At 43.8% G+C, this 17,500-nt stretch overlaps 2 protein-coding genes across 3 annotated transcripts in view; both read left to right on the forward strand.

The window, feature by feature from the left end:
- The window catches only part of LOC118378572 (IQ motif and SEC7 domain-containing protein 2-like), an 83,106-nt gene extending 82,627 nt beyond the window's left edge, over positions 1–479 (forward strand). Inside the window, exon 14 of one of the 2 annotated variants that reach the window (XM_052484439.1) lies at positions 307–479. In XM_052484439.1, the coding sequence (XP_052340399.1) occupies positions 307–453 (147 nt within the window). In that variant the 3' untranslated portion in view covers positions 454–479. The remainder of the gene's footprint in view (positions 1–306) is intronic. The other variant, XM_052484440.1, reaches the window with a different exon arrangement.
- Positions 479–6,010, forward strand: LOC127913103 (uncharacterized). Its single transcript, XM_052484493.1, has 3 exons — positions 479–3,807; positions 4,451–4,736; positions 5,502–6,010. The coding sequence occupies exon 1, from the start codon at positions 912–914 to the stop codon at positions 1,686–1,688; it is 777 nt and encodes a 258-aa protein (XP_052340453.1). The 5' UTR covers positions 479–911; the 3' UTR covers positions 1,689–3,807; positions 4,451–4,736; positions 5,502–6,010.
- The last annotated feature ends 11,490 nt before the right edge of the window (positions 6,011–17,500 follow it).

The following is a 17,500-nucleotide window of genomic DNA, read 5'->3' on the forward strand; positions in this document are numbered from 1 at the left end:
TCTGTCTCTTCCTCTTTTCTCTCCCTCTTCTCCTCTGTCTCCTCCTCTCCTTTCTCCCCCTTCCCCTCTGGCTCCTCTCTCCTCTCCTCCTCCCTCTGTCTCCGCTCCCCTGTCTCCTCCTCTCCCCTCTGTCTCCTCCTCTCCTCTCTCCCCCTTCCCCTCTGGCTCCTCTCTCCTCTCCTCCTCCCTCTGTCTCCGCTCCCCTGTCTTCTCCTCTCCCCTCTGTCTCCTCCTCTCCTCTCTCCCCCTTCCCCCCTGGATCCTCTTTCCTCTCTCCTCCTCCCTCTTCCCCTCCTCTGTTTTCAGGGTTCCATCATTAGCAGTCCCAGGCCTCATCAGCGCCCCCACATGGCTGGAGGTGTAATGCCACCCGGCAGCTATGACATCCAAGACTACCGGCCTCACCGCCCCATCCTGAGCCCCGGAATGGGGGTGGGGGTGGGCCGGGGCTAAATCACAATACCGCTACTGGGACGACGGCACTGGTTCCCAGCAGCGGAGACCGAGGGGGGACGGGAGCCCTGGGGAGCGGGTCTGGAGGGGGAGGGGGCAGTGGAGGCTCCTTCCTGGGTTCCCTGTTCGGGAGCAAGCGCGCCAGCACCAAGCCCCCTGGTCCTCTCCCCCCTCTCCTCCCACCTGGGCTGCCACACTACCCTGCACCTGTCCCCCCGCCCACCACTGGCGGCCCGCCCCCACACTCCCCCTCCTCCCTCACCCACTCCGACACAGGAGGACCCTCCAAAATCCAGGCCCTGCACGCCCAATATTGCTACAACAGTACCGCAGGGCAGCAGCCTCCTCCGCCCTACCACCACCACCACCGCTACCACGCCCAGACAGGGCCCGCTCCCAGCCAGCCCTCCTCCACCGCCCAGGGGGCCCCTGGGCCTCATATCCTCCACAGGGGCCCCATGGTAGGGGTCCCCAAGAGGCCGGAACCCGGTCCTGCTCCCTCCCACCCCCAGCTCCAACAGCTGTCCCAGGTTCAGCTGGCCCAGCTGCAGCAGCATGGTGTACAGTGTGTACAGGGCCCCGGTCCTGTTCTCTCCCAGGGTCACGGAGGGTGCTATACCAACATGGGGGTTACTATGGGGGTAGGCTGCCCCACTCCACCCCTTTCACCTCATCCCCCCCGCTCCCCGGGGCCCGCACCCCTTACACTATACCACACATACTCCACACACGGTCGGGGAAGAGGAGGAGGAGGCGCCAAGCTCCCTCTTACTCTCTCACACTCGCAACCCCACCCTCACGCCCATACCCACGCCCCTCATCGTACCGCTCTTACCCACAACCACAGCCCCCATCCCGGCCTGTCCCTCAGCCCCCACCCCGGTCTGTCCCTCAGCCCCCATCCCGCTCAACACCCCAAGCACCAGACTCACTTCATCTTCGCTGCCCCGCCGCCCCAGACCCCTGTCGCCCGGCACATCCCCCAGGCCGCCGCCCACGGCCAATACCACCCTCAATACCCCCCGCTCTCCTCCATACCACCTCCCCCTACACACTCCCCTTTACCCCCCCCTTCCTCCCCCAATACCCCACTTACCCCTATCTCCCCTTACACCCACCCCCTCCAGCACCAGGGAGGGCAGCAGGGGTCTGGCGGGGGCAACAGCAGCACAGGGACGGGCAGCACCACCAGCTCCAAGTCCAAGCCTATCAACCGCATCAGCACGGTGGTGTGAGTGTCAGGAGACGCAACAACCCTCCCAGACACCAGGGGGCACCGCTCGTCAGACTGAGGTCGTCAGACCAGGACAACTACAAGTGTAAGAGTGGCCACGCCCAGATCATCCAATATGGCCGCCGGCGCTCTGGGAGAGGCAGGAGGCGGTACTTGCTCAGGCTGTGTTACATCCACCTCCGGTTCCCTCACAGATTCACATTCAGGTTAGAGAGGAAGATATGAATGTCAGCTGCAGGATAATACACTTCTTAACTGTTAGACCGAGAGGAAATTCCCCCTCTTTGGGCCGTCACAGGCAAGGGCTTCATCATCACGAGACCATGAGCCTCATGTCTTCTACACTGACACACTGAAGAGGGAGAGGATGACTCGTCAGCTGTTAGACCGAGAGGAAATTCCCCCTCTTTGGGCCGTCACAGGCAAGGGCTTCATCATCACGAGACCATGAGCCTCATGTCTTCTACACTGACACACTGAAGAGGGAGAGGATGACTCCTCAGCTGTTAGAAGAGAGAGGAAGACACTGACACACAGAAACTCCACAGACCGATCTGCATGAAGATATTCACATACGGTACCGAGGTTGATGAGGATGTGATGCTTCTGTGTCTCTGTGGGGGCCATGTTCTGCATGACCTCATCAATGACCTCGTGTTGCCAGAGGAGGAGAATTATGATGACAAAGGGTGCCAAACCTGGTGAACCAGGAAGTGGACTGGAAGTGGATTGGTGAATCAGGAAGTGACATGGCCAGTGTCTGCCTTCTTACATCTTAAAATCTCCATGTTGTTGTTGTTGTGTAATAAAACAGACATGTGTACTTTCAGTCTGGTTTCATAGACTAGACGTAATAAAGCGAACGTATATATCCGGGACACTCAAATTAGTATGATACGTTATGTTTGGTATGGTTACATAAGACACAAGGTTACTTAAAAGACATGAATGAAATAAGGGTAATTGGTCAGGTGGATGGGTGGGCGTTGATATAACTCAAACGTGTACCAACACCAAGGTTGCGTGTTTGAATCTTATCACGGACAACTTCATTATTTTAGCAAATTAGCTACTTTTCAACTACTTAGCATGTTAGCTAACCATAACCCTAACCTTATCCATTTTAGCTAACCCTAACCCTTAACCATTTTAGCTAACCCTAACCTAAGCCATTTTAGCTAACCCTAACATTAACCATTTTAGCTAACAAGAACCTTAAACATTTTAGCTAACCCTAACCTTAACCATTTTAGCTAACCCTAACCTTAACCATTTTAGCTAACAAGAACCTTAAACATTTTAGCTAACCCTAACCTTAACCATTTTAGCTAACCCTAACCTTAAACATTTTAGCTAACCCTAACCTTAACCATTTTAGCTAACCCTAACCTTAACCATTTTAGCTAACCCTAACCTTAACCATTTTAGCTAACCCTAACCTTAACCATTTTAGCTAACCCTAACCTTAACCATTTTAGCTAACCCTAACCTTTAAACATTTTAGCTAACCCTAACCCTAACCATTTTAGCTAACCCTAACCCTAACATTAACCATTTTAGCTAACCCTAACCTTAACCTTAATACAAAATGACACATTTCTATGTTTTGTAGTAAAAGTGTTTCCAATGGCATCATCGGTGTGCATCGTGTGATTTTTAACCAATTAAGAGTTGGCCTACTAATTGTTAACAAATTGGTTGATGATGTCATTAGAAACACTTTGACCCTTAGCCTAGCTAACATTAGCCACCGAGCTAATTATTACATACGTTGATGTTGGGTTGGTGCTGGAGAAGTCCCTTTAACCCTTAGTCGAGCTAACGTTAGCCACCTAGCTAATTATTACATAGGTTGATGTTGGGTTGGTGCTGGAGAGGTCCCTTTAACCCTTAGCCTAGCTAACGTTAGCCACCTAGCTAATTATTACATAGGTTGATGTTGGGTTGGTGCTGGAGAGGTCTCTTTAACCCTTAGTATAGCTAACATTAGCCACCTAGCTAATTATTACATAGGTTGGAGTTGGGTTGGTGCTGGAGCGGTCCCTTTAACCCTTAGCATAGCTAACATTAGCCACCTAGCTAATTATTACATAGGTTGATGTTGGGTTGGTGCTGGAGAGGTCCCTTTAACCCGTAGTATCTCTAACATTAGCCACCTAGCTAATTATTACATAGGTTGATGTTGGGTTGGTGCTGGAAGGGTCCCATTAGCCACCTAGCTAACGTTAGACACCTAGCTAATTATTACATAGGTTGATGTTGGGTTGGTGCTGGAGGGGTCCCATTAGCCACCTAGCTAACGTTAGCCACCTAGCTAATTATTACATAGGTTGATGTTGGGTTGGTGCTGGAGAGGTCCCATTAGCCACCTAGCTAACGTTAGCCACCTAGCTAATTATTACATAGGTTTATGTTGGGGTGGTTCTGGAGAGGTCCCATTAGCCACCTAGCTAATTATTACATAGGTTGATGTTGGGGTGGTTCTGGAGAGGTCCCATTAGCCACCTAGCTAACGTTAGCCACCTAGCTAATTATTACATAGGTTGATGTTGGGGTGGTGCTGGAGAGGTCCCATTAGCCACCAAGCTAATTATTACATAGGTTGATGTTGGGGTGGTTCTGGAGAGGTCCCATTAGCCACCTAGCTAACGTTAGCCACCTAGCTAATTATTACATAGGTTTATGTTGGGGTGGTGCTGGAGAGGTCCCATTAGCCACCTCGCTAATTATTACATAGGTTGATGTTGGGGTGGTTCTGGAGAGGTCCCATTAGCCACCTAGCTAACATTAGCCACCTAGCTAATTATTACATAGGTTGATGTTGGGTTGGTGCTGGAGAGGTCCCTTTAACCCTTAGCATAGCTAACATTAGCCACCTAGCTAATTATTACATAGGTTGATGTTGGGTTGGTGCTGGAGGGGTCCCATTAGCCACCTAGCTAACGTTAGCCACCTAGCTAATTATTACATAGGTTGATGTTGGGTTGGTGCTGGAGAGGTCCCATTAGCCACCTAGCTAACGTTAGCCACCTAGCTAATTATTACATAGGTTGATGTTGGGTTGGTGCTGGAGAGGTCCCATTAGCCACCTAGCTAATTATTACATAGGTTTATGTTGGGGTGGTTCTGGAGAGGTCCCATTAGCCACCTAGCTAATGATTACATAGGTTTATGTTGGGGTGGTGCTGGAGCGGTCCCATTAGTCACCTAGCTAATTATTACATAGGTTGATGTTGGGGTGGTTCTGGAGAGGTCCCATTAGCCACCTAGCTAACGTTAGCCACCTAGCTAATTATTACGTAGGTTGATGTTGGGGTGGTTCTGGAGAGGTCTCTTTAACCCTTAGTGTAGCTAACATTAGCCACCTAGCTAATTATTACATAGGTTGATGTTGGGTTGGTGCTGGAGAGGTCCCTTTAACCCTTAGCATAGCTAACATTAGCCACCTAGCTAATTATTACATAGGTTGATGTTGGGTTGGTGCTGGAGGGGTCCCATTAGCCACCTAGCTAACGTTAGCCACCTAGCTAATTATTACATAGGTTGATGTTGGGTTGGTGCTGGAGGGGTCCCATTAGCCACCTAGCTAACGTTAGCCACCTAGCTAATTATTACATAGGTTGATGTTGGGTTGGTGCTGGAGAGGTCCCATTAGCCACCTAGCTAACGTTAGCCACCTAGCTAATTATTACATAGGTTTCTGTTGGGGTGGTTCTGGAGAGGTCCCATTAGCCACCTAGCTAATTATTACATAGGTTGATGTTGGGGTGGTTCTGGAGAGGTCCCATTAGCAACCTAGCTAATGATTACATAGGTTTATGTTGGGGTGGTGCTGGAGAGGTCCCATTAGCCACCTAGCTAATTATTACATAGGTTGATGTTGGGGTGGTTCTGGAGAGGTCCCATTAGCCACCTAGCTAACGTTAGCCACCTAGCTAATTATTACATAGGTTGATGTTGGGGTGGTTCTGGAGAGGTCCCATTAGCCACCTAGCTAATTATTACATAGGTTGATGTTGGGGTGGTTCTGGAGAGGTCCCATTAGCCACCTAGCTAACGTTAGCCACCTAGCTAATTATTACATAGGTTTATGTTGGGGTGGTGCTGGAGAGGTCCCATTAGCCACCTAGCTAATTATTACATAGGTTGATGTTGGGGTGGTTCTGGAGAGGTCCCATTAGCCACCTAGCTAACGTTAGCCACCTAGCTAATGATTACATAGGTTTATGTTGGGGTGGTGCTGGAGAGGTCCCATGAGCCACCTAGCTAATTATTACATAGGTTAATGTTGGGGTGGTTCTGGAGAGGTCCCATTAGCCACCTAGCTAACGTTAGCCACCTAGCTAATGATTACATAGGTTTATGTTGGGGTGGTGCTGGAGAGGTCCCATGAGCCACCTAGCTAATTATTACATAGGTTGATGTTGGGGTGGTTCTGGAGAGGTCCGTTTTTTGCTTATTCACATACTATCATGCAAATTGTAATTTGTAACATTTGTGGGTGACGGACACCCACAAATGAATTAATACCATATGAAACGTAATATATCTAAACACTAAATGGAGTGTCTCGGATTTTACGGACAGAATTAAATGAAATACTCTTGAGACCAGGTTGGTACTCACACTGGTTGAGATCAAGATCACAGGTCAAGTCGAACGCAGGTGAATTTTAAACAACTAATGTTTTGTTACCAACGAAACAAAAGTGGCAAAATGAGAAACGCAACATATGCAGAGAAAGGTGTAAGAATTTTAAAAAATGTGTTTGTAAAGATATGTAGGTTTGTAAAGAGTAACGCTCGAGAAGTGTGTGAAAAGACCACCAGTCTGTTACTTGGTGACACTAGTGTGAATATGGCCAGCATTGTTACTAACATACACACACACATATATCTATATATATGTAAATATATATGTATATATATGTGTATATATATATATATGTGTATATATGTGTGTATATATATGTGTATATATATATATGTGTGTATATACATGTGTATATATGTGTATATATGTATATATATATGTGTATATATGTGTATATATATATATATGTGTATATATGTGTATATATGTATATATGTGTGTATATATATATGTATATATGTGTATATATATATGTGTATATATGTATGTGTATATATGTAAATATATGTATATATATATGTGTATATATGTGTATATATATATGTGTATATATGTGTATATATATATGTGTATATATATGTGTATATATATATATATATAAGTGTATATATGTGTATATATATGTATATATATATATATGTGTATATATGTATATATATGTATATATATATATATATATATATATATGTATACATACACACATATATATATATGTATATCTATATATAATAGAGCATGTGAAACACTAGCATCATTCCAGGTATGTACCGATGTAAACCTTTGATGGACAGATAGTTTTGCCTTCTGTCCCCGCTGTGTTGTGGAGCCAGCAAGGCCAGAGTCACGTCTTCAGTTCCAGCATCATGCCATTAGGCCGGGGTTAAATCCGATCCCATCCGCTTTGCTGGCAATGTTCTTGCGTTCGCTAAGAGTGCATTAACAGTAAACCGCATATGTCGGCTCAATCGGAAATTACCTACCTTTTAAAAAGGGCACTTTAGCAACCTTTAAATGGAATTTAGCCACCTTTAAATGGCGAAGGGATTGAATCCTGGCCTAAGTCCACTGATTAGTAGCTGGAGTGTCACGTCATAAACCTTCCCCAGTGAGTGTTACTTCATAAACACTTCTCAATTAGTGTTACCTCATAAAACCTCCCCAATCACTCGGGACATGACAAAAGATGAAATGACCAGTAGAACTATCAAATATTTGAGAAGTATTTTCTTTGAATATTACTTTCGTACTGTGGAATAAGCCAACCAATCTGAATGAATATATCTTGGTATTGGAAGCTTGTGAATAACTACTATCCACGATCATTAGACTTTAATGTAAATTACTATATATTCTTATATACATTTGATTGTACTTGAAACATGTACAGTGCAATTTTGTCCTTGGCTATCTGGATATTACGTTTCCACACTGACAATTAGCAATTGACATGGAATAACACATAAGTAGCAGTTTATGTATAGACTGTAGTTTTCACACACACAAAAAAGAAAAACAATGCAATTAAGTCAGAATATGTGTCAAGTATATTACTGTAAAATACTGTCAAAACAATCCTTATTCATGCATTAGCTCCCTCAATACTTTCACTAATTCTATTAAAAAACTATTGTTAGTCAATGAAAATGTAAAATTTTACACTTTATTTAATTTAATTTCCACTAATTGCTATGATTACTATATATTTTTTTACAATGCACCCAAGAAAAACTGCAAATCTCGAAAATGTTTTCCTTCTCAATATATATTGGTGTTTTAACTAACACTTTCTGTTTACTGTATAAAACGGGCTGCTTATAAATATCTATTTTTGGAGCAAAACAAATATAATCAAACATTATGTCCACAGGTCCTCCTCTTAAAAAAACCTCTTAGACAGAGATCGTACTTGAGAAGAAACAAGTTCTCCTCTTAGACAGAGATCGTACTTGACAAGAAACAAGTTTTCCTCTTAGACAGAGATCGTACTTGACAAGAAACAAGTTTTCCTCGTAGACAGTCAGATCGTACTTGAGAAGCTTTTCGTGGTTGATGACAGAATTGTTAGGATTATCTACGACGACACTGAAGATTCCTACTGATGCTACTATTGCTATTGTTGGTGTGAGTGTAACAGCTACTGCTAATACCGTTAACTATTGTTTTGTGCTAGTGTGTGTTTTTTTTTATTTTTGAAATGTTGTGAAATGTGTTTTAAGATGCGATTTGTTTATTTGGTTGGTCAGGTAACCAATGGAACTTTTGGGCCATGTTCAGTTGCCAAACGTTATTGAATGTCGCAGATAGAAATGCCATTCATAGAGCCACCATGATGCCTTATTCCACATACACTATCAGAGAGGCATTTGTCTGTTCTACATAGCATTATTTATATCTGAACGTTCCAAAACGTTGCATACTGTTGTCTGAACGCGCCCTGTATTTGATGTCAGTGTACAGTTACTCACTAGCCAGAGGCACTAATACCCGCTTGCTAAGTAGGTGATCGTATTAAATAACTGGACTAACACACAACACACAACACACACACACACACACACACACACACACACAAACACACGCACACACACACACACACAGCAACTCCTTAGTGTGGAGGTGTTGCTTAGGTCATACATTTTGTAGTTTTGCACACAGGCCATCCGTTAGTGCCTCTCGTCCAATCCCACTGCAGTCCCGCCCCTCTTCCCGAATCCCTGCATCCCATTGGTCCCACTCTGCACCCCACTGGTCTCACTCTGCACCCCCACCCTGGACCCTCGCCTTTCCCTTCCCCAGACCGTCTCCCGCACCATTACCCTCTCCCGCTTTCTGATTGGCTGGCCCAGGGCTGACTGAGACTCTGTTCTATATCACAGCCTTTCATCTAAGACTGCTCTGCCCCCCGCTGCACTTCAATGCATCCTGGCATTACACCCTCTGTACACCAGATGCTGTCATGCTCTGAGGGGAGGCTTATGTAAGATATCGGAAGGAGAGAGGGATAGAGGGATGGGAGACTAGAGATCAAGAGACCATGGATCTAGGTTTTAAGTGGTCATCGTATTGATGTCTCTCGCTCTCTCTCTGAACAGAAATTAAACGTCTTCTCTATATGATATTGTGATTCCTGCATGTCTCACTGAATGGAGCTGTTTTACAAACATAATATCTATTAATAATAGTAATACAATACATGTACTCCGAAATGGACTGTAATTACTAGGTGTCTGTAACTACACAGGAAATGGACTGTAATTACTACGTGTCTGTAACTACACAGGAAATGGACTGTAATTACTACGTGTCTGTAACTACACAGGAAATGGACTGTAATTACTAGGTGTCTGTAACTACACAGGAAATGGACTGTAATTACTACGTGTCTGTAACTACACAGGAAATGGACTGTAATTACTAGGTGTCTGTAACTACACAGGAAATGGACTGTAATTACTACGTGTCTGTAACTACACAGGAAATGGACTGTAATTACTAAGTGTCTGTAACTGCACAGGAAATGGACTGTAATTACTAGGTGTCTGTAACTACACAGGAAATGGACTGTAATTACTAGGTGTCTGTAACTACAACTACACAGGAAATCGACTGTAATTACTAGGTGTCTGTAACTACACAGGAAATGGACAAATAGACATGTAATGTTGTGTATATCTCGAGGAGAGGAGAGGAGAGGGGAGGAGGATTGTAAAAGTCAACCGGAGAAGGCATTGTTTTAATAATATCTATGTATTTTTGCTGTATATAAATACAGTATGAATTTGGGTTTCAAATGAAAATGCAGATATATATATATATTAAAAAAAAGTGAATATTTATTGCTCTTATAATATAAAACCTGTTCTTGCTGTTGGAAAAATATAATGCTTGTGTTTTAATTTGTAACATCTTGTAATGCTCCGGGTGTCGTGGGTGTGGAGTCAAATGCAGGAGACAGAGTTCAATGCTGTGCGTCTTTTAATAGCACCAACGCACCACAGGGTGCTCACAAAGGTTACGTTCCCAACCACAGGGAATCAAAAAGTACAATGGAAAAAATCACAACCAGGTACAAACACGTACCTTTTACAACAGAGCCGAAGGTTACACTGAAATAATCCCGCACAACAACCAGGCGGGCCGGCTGTCTAATAAAGACAAACTAATTAAACATGAACAGGTGCTACCAATCAACATACAAGGAGGGGGAGGAAAAACAATCAGTGGCAGCTAATAGGGCGGTGACGACGACCGCCGAGCTCCACCCGCCCGGGAAGGGGAAACACCCTCGGTCGGACTCGTGACACATCTGTAAAGAAACCATGGTACGTATATAATACGACCCACCTTGGTACGTATATAATATGTGTGGAAGAGACGACCCACCATGGTATGTATATAATATGTGTGGAACAGACGACCCACCATGGTATGTATATAATACGACCCACCATGGTATGTATATAATACGACCCACCATGGTATGTATATAATACGACCCACCATGGTATGTATATAATACGACCCACCATGGTATGTATATAATACGACCCACCATGGTATGTATATAATACGACCCACCATGGTACGTATATAATACGACCCACCATGGTATGTATATAATACGACCCACCATGGTACGTATATAATACGACCCACCATGGTATGTATATAATACGACCCACCATGGTATGTATATAATACGACCCACCATGGTATGTATATAATACGACCCACCATGGTACGTATATAATACGACCCACCATGGTACGTATATAATACGACCCACCATGGTACGTATATAATACGACCCACCATGGTATGTATATAATACGACCCACCATGGTATGTATATAATACGACCCACCATGGTACGTATATAATACGACCCACCATGGTACGTATATAAAACGTGTGGAACAGACGACCCACCATGGTACGTATATAATACGTGTGGAACAGACGACCCACCTTGGTACGTATATAATACATGTGGAACAGACGACCCACCTTGGTACATATATAATACGTGTGGAACAGACGACCCACCTTGGTACGTATATAATACGTGTGGAACAGACGACCCTCCATGGTACGTATATAATACGTGTGGAACAGACGACCCTCCTTGGTACGTATATAATACGTGTGGAACAGACGACCCTCCTTGGTACGTATATAATACGTGTGGAACAGACGACCCTCCTTGGTACGTATATAATACGACCCACCATGGTACGTATATAATACGTGTGGAACAGACGACCCTCCATGGTACGTATATAATACGTGTGGAACAGACGACCCTCCTTGGTACGTATATAATACGTGTGGAACAGACGACCCACCATGGTACGTATATAATACGTGTGGAACAGACGACCCACCATGGTACGTATATAATACGTGTGGAACAGACGACCCACCATGGTACGTATATAATACGTGTGGAACAGACGACCCACCATGGTACGTATATAATACGTGTGGAACAGACGACCCTCCATGGTACGTATATAATACGTGTGGAACAGACGACCCTCCATGGTACGTATATAATACGTGTGGAACAGACGACCCACCATGGTACGTATATAATACATGTGGAACAGACGACCCACCTTGGTACGTATATAATACGTGTGGAACAGACGACCCACCATGGTACGTATATAATACGTGTGGAACAGACGACCCACCATGGTACGTATATAATACGTGTGGAACAGACGACCCACCATGGTACGTATATAATACGTGTGGAACAGACGACCCTCCATGGTACGTATATAATACGTGTGGAACAGACGACCCACCATGGTACGTATATAATACATGTGGAACAGACGACCCACCTTGGTACGTATATAATACATGTGGAACAGACGACCCACCTAGGTACGTATATAATACGTGTGGAACAGACGACCCACCTTGGTACGTATATAATACATGTGGAACAGACGACCCACCTTGGTACGTATATAATACGTGTGGAACAGACGACCCACCTTGGTACGTATATAATACGTGTGGAACAGACGACCCACCATGGTACGTATATAATACGTGTGGAACAGACGACCCACCTTGGTACGTATATAATACGTGTGGAACAGACGACCCTCCTTGGTACGTATATAATACGTGTGGAACAGACGACCCTCCATGGTACGTATATAATACGTGTGGAACAGACGACCCACCTTGGTACGTATATAATACATGTGGAACAGACGACCCACCATGGTACGTATATAATACACGTGGAACAGACGACCCACCATGGTACGTATATAATACGTGTGGAACAGACGACCCTCCATGGTACGTATATAATACGTGTGGAACAGACGACCCTCCATGGTACGTATATAATACGTGTGGAACAGACGACCCTCCATGGTACGTATATAAAACGTGTGGAACAGACGACCCTCCTTGGTACGTATATAATACATGTGGAACAGACGACCCACCATGGTACGTATATAATACGTGTGGAACAGACGACCCTCCATGGTACGTATATAATACGTGTGGAACAGACGACCCTCCTTGGTACGTATATAATACGTGTGGAACAGACGACCCTCCATGGTACGTATATAATACGTGTGGAACAGACGACCCTCCTTGGTACGTATATAATACGTGTGGAACAGACGACCCACCATGGTACGTATATAATACGTGTGGAACAGACGACCCTCCATGGTACGTATATAAAACGTGTGGAACAGACGACCCTCCTTGGTCCTTTCAACATGGATTTGGTTATCAATTTACCAGCTGTGGAACAGACGACCCTCCTGTGACTGATATATTAACAGACCGTGTTGGAACAGACAGACCCTCCATGGTATGTGTCTGTATATAACAGACCGTGTGGAACTGATATTAACAGACCCTCCATGGTTACGTATATAATACTTGTGGAACAGACGACCCTCCATGGAGGGGTATCTGTGATATAATACAAGTGATGGTGGAACAGACTGACCCAATGGTTACCAAGTGTTGGGAGTTATGGTCCTTTCAACATGGATTTGGTTTTCAATTTACCAGCTCAATTGGCTATTAACAGACCAAGTGATGGGAGTTATGTATCTGTGACTGATATATTAACAGACCAAGTGTTGGGAGTTATGTGTCTGTGATTGATATTAACAGACCAAGTGATGGGGGTTATGTGTCTGTGACTAATATTAACAGACCAAGTGATGGAGGGTTGTGTGTCTGTGACTGATATTAACAGACCAAGTGATGGAGGGTTATGTGTCTGTGACTGATATTAACAGACCAAGTGATGGAGGGTTATGTGTCTGTGACTGATATTAACAGACCAAGTGATGGAGGGTTATGTATCTGTGACTGATATTAACAGACCAAGTGATGGATGGTTATGTATCTGTGACTGATATATTAACAGACCAAGTGTTGGGAGTTATGTGTCTGTGACTGATATTAACAGACCAAGTGATGGGAGTTATGTATCTGTGACTGATATATTAACAGACCAAGTGTTGGGAGTTATGTGTCTGTGACTGATAATAACAGACCAAGTGATGGGAGTTATGTATCTGTGACTGATATATTAACAGACAAAGTGTTGGGAGTTATGTGTCTGTGACTGATATATTAATAGACCAAGTGATGAGGGTTATGTATCTGTGACTGATATATTAACAGACCAAGTGTTGGGAGTTATGTGTCTGTGATTGATATTAACAGACCAAGTGATGGAGGGTTATGTGTCTGTGACTAATATTAACAGACCAAGTGATGGAGGGTTGTGTGTCTGTGACTGATATTAACAGACCAAGTGATGGAGGGTTATGTATCTGTGACTGATATTAACAGACCAAGTGATGGGAGTTATGTGTCTGTGACTGATATATTAATAGACCAAGTGTTGGGAGTTATGTGTCTGTGACTGATATATTAATAGACCAAGTGATGGGGGTTATGTATCTGTGACTGATATTAACAGACCAAGTGATGGGAGTTATGTATCTGTGACTGATATATTAATAGACCAAGTGATGGGAGTTATGTATCTGTGACTGATATTAACAGACCAAGTGATGGGGGGTTATGTATCTGTGACTGATATATTAATAGACCAAGTGATGGGAGTTATGTATCTGTGACTGATATTAACAGACCAAGTGATGGGAGTTATGTGTCTGTGACTGATATTAACAGACCAAGTGATGGGAGTTATGTGTCTGTGACTAATATTAACAGACCAAGTGATGGGAGTTATGTGTCTGTGACTGATATTAACAGACCACGTGATGGAGGGTTATGTGTCTGTGACTGATATTAACAGACCACGTGATGGAGGGTTGTGTGTCTGTGACTGATATTAACAGACCAAGTGATGGAGGGTTATGTGTCTGTGACTGATATTAACAGACCAAGTGATGGAGGGTTATGTGTCTGTGACTGATATTAACAGACCAAGTGATGGAGGGTTATGTGTCTGTGACTGATATTAACAGACCAAGTGATGGGAGTTATGTATCTGTGACTGATATATTAACAGACCAAGTGATGGGGGTTATGTGTCTGTGACTGATATATTAACAGACCAAGTGATGGGGGTTATGTGTCTGTGACTGATATATTAACAGACCAAGTGATGGAGGGTTATGTGTCTGTGACTGATATATTAACAGACCAAGTGATGGGGGTTATGTGTCTGTGACTGATATATTAACAGACCAAGTGATGGGGGTTATGTGTCTGTGACTGATATATTAACAGACCAAGTGATGGAGGGTTATGTGTCTGTGACTGATATATTAACAGACCAAGTGATGGGGGTTATGTGTCTGTGACTGATATATTAACAGACCAAGTGATGGAGGGTTATGTGTCTGTGACTGATATATTAACAGACCAAGTGATGGGGGTTATGTGTCTGTGACTGATATATTAACAGACCAAGTGATGGAGGGTTATGTGTCTGTGACTAATATTAACAGACCAAGTGATGGGAGTTATGTGTCTGTGACTGATATTAACAGACCAAGTGATGGGGGTTATGTGTCTGTGACTGATATTAACAGACCAAGTGATGGAGGGTTATGTGTCTGTGACTGATATTAACAAACCCAAGTGATTTTTTAATTTTTTTATTTCACCTTTATTTAACCAGGTAGGCCAGTTGAGAACAAGTTCTCATTTACAATTGCGACCTGGCCAAGATAAAGCAAAGCAGTTCGACAGATACAACGACACAGAGTTACACATGGAGTAAAACAAACATACAGTTAATAATACAGTATAAACAAGTCTATATGCGATGTGAGCAAATGAGGTGAGATAAGGGAGGTAAAGGTGGTCCTTCTGTGGCTCAGTTGGTAGAGCATGGCGCTTGTAACGCCAGGGTAGTGGGTTCGATTCCCGGGACCACCCATACGTAGAATGTATGCACACATGACTGTAAGTCGCTTTGGATAAAAGCGTCAGCTAAATGGCATATATTAAAGGCAGAAAAAGGCCATGGTGGCGAAGTAAATACAATATAGCAAGTAAAACACTGGAATGGTAGATTTGCAGTGGAAGAATGTGCAAAGTTGAAATAAAAATAATGGGGTGCAAAGGAGCAAAATAAATAAATACAGATGGGAAAGAGGTAGATGTCTTGGCTAAATTATAGGTGGGCTATGTACAGGTGCAGTAATCTGTGAGCTGCTCTGACAGTTGGTGCTTAAAGCTAGTGAGGGAGATAAGTGTTTCCAGTTTCAGAGATTTTTGTAGTTCGTTCCAGTCATTGGCAGCAGAGAACTGGAAGGAGAGGCGGCCAAATAAATAATTGGTTTTGGGGATGACCAGAGAGATATACCTGCTGGAGCGCGTGCTACAGGTGGGTGCTGTTATGGTGACCAGCGAGCTGAGATAAGGGGGACTTTACCTAGCAGGGTCTTGTAGATGACATGGAGCCAGTGGGTTTGGTGACGAGTATGAAGCGAGGGCCAGCCAACGAGAGCTTACAGGTCGCAATGGTGGGTAGTATATGGGGCTTTGGTGACAAAACGGATTGCACTGTGATAGACTGCATCCAATTTGTTGAGTAGGGTATTGGAGGCTATTTTGTAAATGACATCGCCGAAGTCGAGGATTGGTAGGATGGTCAGTTTTACAAGGGTATGTTTGGCAGCATGAGTGAAGGATGCTTTGTTGCGAAATAGGAAGCCAATTCTAGATTTAACTTTGGATTGGAGATGTTTGATGTGGGTCTGGAAGGAGAGTTTACAGTCTAACCAGGCACCTAGGTATTTGTAGTTGTCCACGTATTCTAAGTCAGAGCCGCCCAAAGTGGTGATGTTGGACAGGTGGGCAGGTGCAGGCAGAGATCAGTTGAAGAGCATGCATTTAGTTTTACTTGTATTTAAGAGCAATTGGAGGCCACGGAAGGAGAGTTGTATGGCATTGAAGCTCGTCTGAAGGTTTGTTAACACAGTGTCCAAAGAAGGGCCAGAAGTATACAGAATGGTGTCGTCTGCGTAGAGGTGAATCAGAGAATCACCAGCAGCAAGAGCGACATCATTGATGTATACAGAGAAGAGAGTCGGCCCAAGAAATGATGAGGGTTATGTATCTGTGACTGCTATATTAACAGACCAAGTAATGGGGGTTATGTGTCTGTGACCTGTCTCGTGAGGCGATTGTAAAATGCATTTCTAGAATCCTCGGTGACATTTACGTGGACTAGTAGAACAATATAATGTATTTAAATCCTGGTTCTCTTTCCAAGCTGTCTACCAAATCAAGCCTCAGCCTCTTCATTATGACATTGGGATTGACATTAAAGTCTCAGTACACGGTTACAGCTACTGTATAATGTTGATATAACGGATGGTCAGTCCTTAGCGTCCGAAGCTCTGTCTATGAATTTGAGGTTATATTTTCTCCGAGGCCCACATCGTTTTACCAACTAAACAGAAGAGACGAGGTCACCACTTCGTTTTTAATGAAGGATTCTAGTTTAAAAATACACAATAAACCCACCCCCCAAAAACAACAAGCATATCTTCAGAACAACAAAGCTGCGTGTGTCTCGTGCTGCACATCATATACTTCTAAACTATTCGTATTCATCAAACGTTGTTACGGACACGGATGTTTTGATCAACAAACGAATCACCATGT

Source organism: Oncorhynchus keta, chromosome 28, assembly GCF_023373465.1.
Source record: "Oncorhynchus keta strain PuntledgeMale-10-30-2019 chromosome 28, Oket_V2, whole genome shotgun sequence".
In the NCBI taxonomy this organism is placed as follows: domain Eukaryota; kingdom Metazoa; phylum Chordata; class Actinopteri; order Salmoniformes; family Salmonidae; genus Oncorhynchus; species Oncorhynchus keta.